Consider the following 6,884-nt stretch of genomic DNA (forward strand, 5'->3'; position numbering starts at 1 on the left):
CACCTAGCACTGCTTCTTCTAGCTCTTGCCTGTAAAGACCTTCCTCCACATCTGGCTTTGGAAGCAAATCTGCAGTGATGTGTAACTTCATACCTGCAATCAGGAAGTTAAATGTCTGCTCAAAATGAAGATACAGGGTAAAAACTAATAAACGATAAAGAACTACGGTAAACAGCTATGAATTTCTGGAAGTTCTTTGGTCCTTAGGAATGCAAAGGCTGTGATTTCCAATCATTATAAAAGGCTGAGAAAGAAATAAACATCCCTGACTTTAAGGCCAGAGGCAGTTACTTGGCTATCAACTCTGTAAGCAGTGGTTATCTTGATGCTATTGGCTTGTCAGGGCAATTTAGGCATTCCCTTGGGCTGGTATCATTTATGCCAGAAAACAGTTCAAATGAAATTACAAAGACAGAAGAAGAAGAACTGAACCATCCTTTCATTCTTCTCTGAAGATGTGCTCTTTTCAAGAAAAGGCAATATTTCTGTGCTGGGCTCAACAGCAGAAAAGCAAGAATTAAACAGCGATCGCCACGAAGACACATACGCTTGCTGAGATCACTTAGTCCAAGTATGCAAAGGTTCACATGCACTTCCTTTCCATTGCATTCCTGCCTTGTTCTTTCTCTCTGAGGCATCTATTTGAGCTGATCTTCAGCTCGCTTCCTCCAGCCCAAGTAACTGCTGAGATTTTTTTCCCTTCACTTCCACCCGTTCTACCAAGTCCCCAGAAACATCTCCATGGTACTGGTTTTGCCTTGAAAGTCTGGCATTTTGAACACACTTCAGTAAACATTTGAAAGAAAAAAGTTGTTTGGGGATAAGATATATAATGCTTCTCTTTCTTATGGTTTCTTTTTTTTCTCTTAAGCAAACAGAAAATCAGAGGTGCCTGTATGTTTTTCTGCTGTCTGGCGGCCACTCGAATCAGTGCTGGCATTTTTGTGCAGAAGCAGAGGTACAGCCTGCATCTCAGTGCATCAAAAAACCGCAGCTGAGAATTAACAGTTGAATTTATTCAGCAAAACTGGCTCTGAAGCTTGTTAGCAGTTAAGCCACTTCACAGTAGATCTTTGATGTTTCCACTAATAGTAACATTCTACAAACTGGAAGCTATTGTTATACAAAACTGTACTCTAAGAATAGTCCAAATTCAAATATGCAATCAGTATTTGAAACCACGGTAGTAACACTTCATACACACAGACAAGTTACAGTGCTTGCTTATATTCTCTGCTTTCAGAACCGAACTACTGGGAACCACAAGGGAAGACTGTGATACTCACACAGATCTGCCTTTCTCAGATTTCTCATTCTTATGATTTTCACAGCGAGTGAGCAGCACGGACATTCTTCGCTCTGCAGAAAAATGACAAAGTTATTACCTGCATTAATATTAAGTTGTTTATGCTTCATAAAACATGCCCTCCAATAAGTGTGTTTTGCAATTTCCAAAGCCGTGCAGCAAAACTGGAAGATGAACTACTTGCACTGCTTTGCAAGTTGAAACCATGTCTATGTCAAGTTAAAGAAAGAGGCAGAAAAGGAGGATATAATTCCTCTGTGCATGTAAGTTACTGACAGAAGAAATAACAGTAAAATGGAAAACACAGTAAAATGGTTTTAAATAAAATTAATGCTTGCATTACGTAACAGGTCATTTAAATTTAAAAGAAATCTTTGTCAACAATTAAGCTGGAAAAATAAGCTAGCAAAGAACAAGCGTGTATGTGAAGCACCTCCATTAAACACCTGTAGAGAAAGAAAAAATAAGTTTAATTCTCTTGAACAGTTGAAATTTCACACGGAAAGCAGATATTTTCTTTGGATAATTTCATTTAGTAAAAATTCCAACTTTCCATTTAATATCTTTATCAGGAATTTTTCCCAGAAACAGTGAAGAGCAAATACATGAAAGGTTGTGTGACATTCAGCTATTGTGGTCAGGAAGAAGAGAATGAGGGGATGCAAGGAAGTGCTGGGAAACAGAAACAATCCACGGTAAAATATAAAATCACGGTGCCAAGGATTTCATTATCTTAGCTATGTTCAAAATCATCACGACCCCAGAGGAAAATGAAACTGTTCAGGGAGTGAGGCACCTCTGGCACAAATGCAGCAGAACCTACATGAAAGAAAACGGCTTAGGCAGAGTCGTTAACAAAACATCCCCATGCAAACCAGATGATGGATATTTGTAAAAAACGATCGTTAGCTGAAACATCAAGCACAGAAGGAAAGACAAATAACTAGACACAACCACACAACCCCAAAAGATTATTAATTCCAACAGATTTTAGTACCTTTAGAAACTTCAGCTATTGCTTCACCAAAGTAATTAATTACCTAATCCCTCTCCCACTCTCTGCTAGCAAAATGACTTCATTGAATTCTTTTGAGGGGATTATGTCACTTTTTACAGTTAGGTACTGACCCAGCTGAGAACCTGGATACAAACTCCCCTATCACTCTTGAATTATAATAAGCCAAGCTTGGTCTGTATTTATGTCTCCCTCCAAAACAGAAGAGCATGTTTTAATGTTTTCTGTCTGGTTTCAGGTTCTGGATGGAATAATTTCCCTGCCTCCCCATCACCAAGAAGCCTCTACTTTTACTCTTTCTCATGAGGGTGTTGCAGTGGTTAAAGGCAAAGGGAAGAGCGGAGAGGACAGTCTGGTTCCTTGCTTTGTACATGTACTTCCCACACAAAGACCATTGCCAGGCTCTGTTCATTACCCTCCCCTCCTTTCAGAAGGATTAACCTGTAGATCCTTAGTGTTTCTTCAGCCAGTTTGGTTAGACATTCAACGTTTTTTATTTCTTAAGCCATGGGGATCCCACATTTGAGGTCTCCAAGCATCAATGCACACTTATGTTAACACACATCCATGTTATAAAGAGAAGCCCTATAATCTTCATTTTACAGTGGGGAAGCGGACACAGAATGATTAAATAACTTGCTCACAGTGAAACAGCAGGTTAATTTCTGAGCTGAGAAGAGGACAGAGTATATTGACTCCTTGGAGCCCAACAGGCAGTTTTAGGGCTTCCCTCATGGCTATGCTCTATTAAAAAAAAGCAATAATAATAAAACAAAAATTCTCAGACATTATGAACAAAGGCAAATCAAGATTTTCTTGGGCATCAGTCATGAACAAATATCAAGCTAGAACCATCTTTGTGTCCAGGATTAATCACTGTCTTTAGTCAGTGACCTTCCCATGCACACCACTACCAGGTGGCTGCTAGCACAGCAGGCTCCTGCGAGGCACCTCAGACCATTTCCCAGCCTCCATGAGCATCATCCACTGTGGCTGAACTTCCCTCTGCTACCAAAAGTGCCTCCCCAGGGCAGCCAACATCAGCAAAGCTGCCAGTCATCCTCACATAAGTAAATACATACATGAATGAATATGGACTAACAGCTCTGAAGTCCTCTTCTAGACAACAGAATCCCAGCCACAAACCTGCCTCGGGTCATCTCCAGCTCCTAATGAATTATGGTCTGAACTTTCTCATTCTTACCTCATGAGCACTCCAGTATGAGCCCATTGTGCTCCCAGCTGCATACAAGTCCGATACAAATGTCACTTCACTGTTAGAGCCAACAGCTGGCAGTGACTCACCAAGTACCTCTGCAAACTTTAAGGAGGCACCTGCTGAGGAGCAAGACCTTATCCACGCCCCACCTTCCTCATTGCGTGAAAGGGAAATTATGAAGAGAGAAGGGGAGGGAATCTGCTGAGTTTATTTGATAGCTAAACACCAGCGCTGTGCGTTGGGGGGAGGAGGCTGCACACACCAAGGTGCCAAGACCTATTAGCAATTCAAGATAATGGAGTGATAACGCACAGCACTTATACATGGATACCTATGACCTGACAGCCTAAACAATGCACACCTCAGAGAAGATAACAGCAGTTCCACCTAGGCTGGAGGAAAACAGCTCTACAGCACCCCAATCAACAACCAAAAGTACTGTGGACGAAATAACCTTAAAAGATCTTCTATTTCAAGACAATTTTGCTTATTTTCCTCTTCTTGGAGGTAGAGGGAGTTGAGTTGCTTGCTGGTAGATGTTTCCCCAATTTAATTCGTATACTTGGCAGGTGGATTTATATATTTCTGCTTTCAGAACCATTCCACAAACCCAAAACTTCTGAGTAAACCAAGACAAAAAAGAACAGATCCCAAACCCGGGCACATATTGATTCGTCTTAAATGCTAACATCTAGATGTTTTAAACACGACGCAGTGTCATCAAGTTATGACATAAAACAGACACCTAACTTTTCCAATTTCTGGCAGAAAACCGTGCAGCAGCAGATACGCAGGTGAACAGCCCTTGCACAGGTCCAGCTAGGAACTCGCCCAGACGTCCGACACGAAACGACCACTTGAGAACTGCCGGAGGTGGTACTGTACACCCACAGTACCCACAGCCCGTCTCCCCCTTCTACACACACACACACACCAGGACAATGCACAATAGGGTCAAATCTGGCTTTACAACTTCCCACTGAATGAAAATCACTTTACTCATCAACCACTTTAGGACCAGGAACCGACTCTCAACACCCTTCCAATTAACGAGATGTGAAACGACACAGAAGAACACTCCCGTCAACACTGCACCTGGCAAAAAAAGACCCTCGATCACACAAGCAGACTTCGCTATCTATCCCCAAACTGAGAAAACTGATCTGAAAGTAGTTAAACCTGGACTGGTTTGTGAGCTTCTGCAGCAGCTGAACCGAGCCGTTCCCCTGGGGAAGCCTGGCCTGGGGATGAAGGGCTATGGTAGCACCAAGGCTACGGGAGATGCTTTCTGCCCACAAACAAACGGCCCTCAGCCAAGCACAGCTCCAGCCACCCGGTGCCGAGGGCTGCGGCCCCTGGCCCTGCCTGCGGGCCCGCCGGGTGCAGAGAAAACAACAGACACATCACGGGTCAAAGCCAGGCCAGGGAGACCGCGCAGCACTTACCGCCACGGGCAAAACGGACGCGGCCCTGGGAAATCAGTTTAATTTATTACCAGTCACATTAGAGTAGGATGATAAATTAAAACTAAGTATCAGAACACCTTCCCCCACCCGTACCTTCTTCCCGGGCTCCGCTTCGCTCCCACGGTCTCTCCTCCCGCGGGGCGCAGGGCCGGGGCTGCCGTCAGTCCCTGCCAGGCTGCCCCCGCCGCCCCTTCCCCGCGGGGGGACCCTCCTCACGCTGGTCCCCTGCCCCGGCGGGGACCCCCCCGGGCACAGCAGCCCCTCGGCCGCAGCCTCGCCCCGCCGGGCCGCCGGCCCTGCCCGCAGCCGCTCCGGCGCCGGCCGACCGCGGGTCACGGCTCCTCCGGGCACCCCCTGCCCCGGGATGGGAGGGGAGGGGGGTGGGGGGTGGAGGGGAGGGGAGGGGGGGGGAGGGGAGGGGGGGGGGGAGGGGAGGGGAGGGGGGGGAGGGGCGGGGGGGGGGGGGGGGGGGGCGCCGTCCTCGCCGTAGAGCAGCTCTGCTGCGGCGCCGGGAGCGCCTCCCGCCCCCGGCCGGGCTGTGCTCCCCGCCCCCCCCCCGCCGCAGCTGCCCTGCCCGGAGCGTTTCCCCTTGCGCCGCTGCCCCCCGCCGGGAGCCGCGGGGCGGGGCGGGGCGGGGCGGGGCTCCTCGCGCGGCTCGAGCCGTGCCCACCCTGCGGGCTCCCGCCGCCCGCGCCCGCTCCCACGGCACTGCTGTGAGGCGGTGACCGAGACAGCAAACCCCAACTTCTCCGTCCAGCTGCAGTTCTAGAAAAGGCCTCCAGCCTTCCTCCAGTAACTCACCTGTGAGGAAGAATTAACCTCAAACCAGAAGCTACATGTCTCTCTGCTGGGCCTTCCTTGGCCATTAGTACATCTGAGTAGGTTCCCCTCTCCTCAAAACACTGGGGCTTTTCCATCTTTTTTTTTTTTTTTTTTTTTTTTTTTTTTTTTAATCTGAACAGCTTGTATTTCTTCATAACCTCTGAAAACCCATCCAAAGGGACAGAGGGTTTACTTATGGAATGTCTCATTAGCTGAGAGGGAAGAAACACAAGGTATCTAATCCTGCTATATATCCACATCCAAGTACACAGTGATGTTGACCAACATCCACGCCTTGGTGGACAGGACTCTTGCTTATTGGGAACGATACACAACTGTCTCCTGCATTACAAACCGTCCTCCTTGTACAGCTTGAAGAGGAGGGCTGCTTTTTGGTGACAGGTTGCTCATCAGGTCCTTTATCAGGCGTGTGCATGCACTAACTAGCACATTCCCAGGACAGGTATTTCTTCTGTTCTTTGGCAACGGCGCTGGTGTTTGAGAGCTGTTATGCTTTTGTGCTATCTGTGTATAAATCAGCTTTCCCCCCCTCAGCCACTGCACTTCAATGTATTTGTCAAATAAGCAGTTAAACTGTGGCAGTCATATAACCTTAATTTGTACTAGTGTACCTTGAAGCTGTATTTCACATTTTGTGGTTGTTTAACAACTGGGATGCAGCAAACAGAATATTGGTATCCTCCTCCATTTCTCCAGCGTGATTCTGTGTGTGCAACTACCATACATTCTGCGATCCCCCTCACACGCTGTTTCAATAATATTTCAATTCATTACACTGAACAAGCGTCCAGATGACGCTGAAGGAAAATTGCACTGCAGGGAGACAACTGCAGCACACACATGATCTGAGACAGAACACAGTTGATTGTGAGAGGAAATAGCAATGGTCCTTCAAAACAAATTTGTAAGTTTGATTTAATTGGTAGGAACAGATGTCATCAAAGACCTGAAAGGCTACCCACCCATATAGCTGCTACCCAACGCATTGAAACATCAAATACCCTTTGTAAGATAAATACATTTCACTACAGCTCA

General features: G+C 46.5%; 1 protein-coding gene across 1 annotated transcript in view; it reads right to left on the reverse strand.

Annotated features, from left to right (window-relative positions):
- The window catches only part of LOC121091551 (cytosolic phospholipase A2 epsilon-like), a 37,078-nt gene extending 30,814 nt beyond the window's left edge, over window positions 1-6,264 (reverse strand). Inside the window, exons 1-3 of the mRNA XM_040601503.1 lie at window positions 6,184-6,264; window positions 5,100-5,360; window positions 1,287-1,359 (exon numbers count right to left, since the gene is read on the reverse strand). Coding sequence (XP_040457437.1) covers window positions 1,287-1,359; window positions 5,100-5,360; window positions 6,184-6,264 — 415 coding nt within the window. The remainder of the gene's footprint in view (window positions 1-1,286; window positions 1,360-5,099; window positions 5,361-6,183) is intronic.
- Between the last annotated feature and the right edge of the window lie 620 nt (window positions 6,265-6,884).

This window comes from Falco naumanni, chromosome 7, assembly GCF_017639655.2.
Source record: "Falco naumanni isolate bFalNau1 chromosome 7, bFalNau1.pat, whole genome shotgun sequence".
NCBI lineage: Eukaryota > Metazoa > Chordata > Aves > Falconiformes > Falconidae > Falco > Falco naumanni.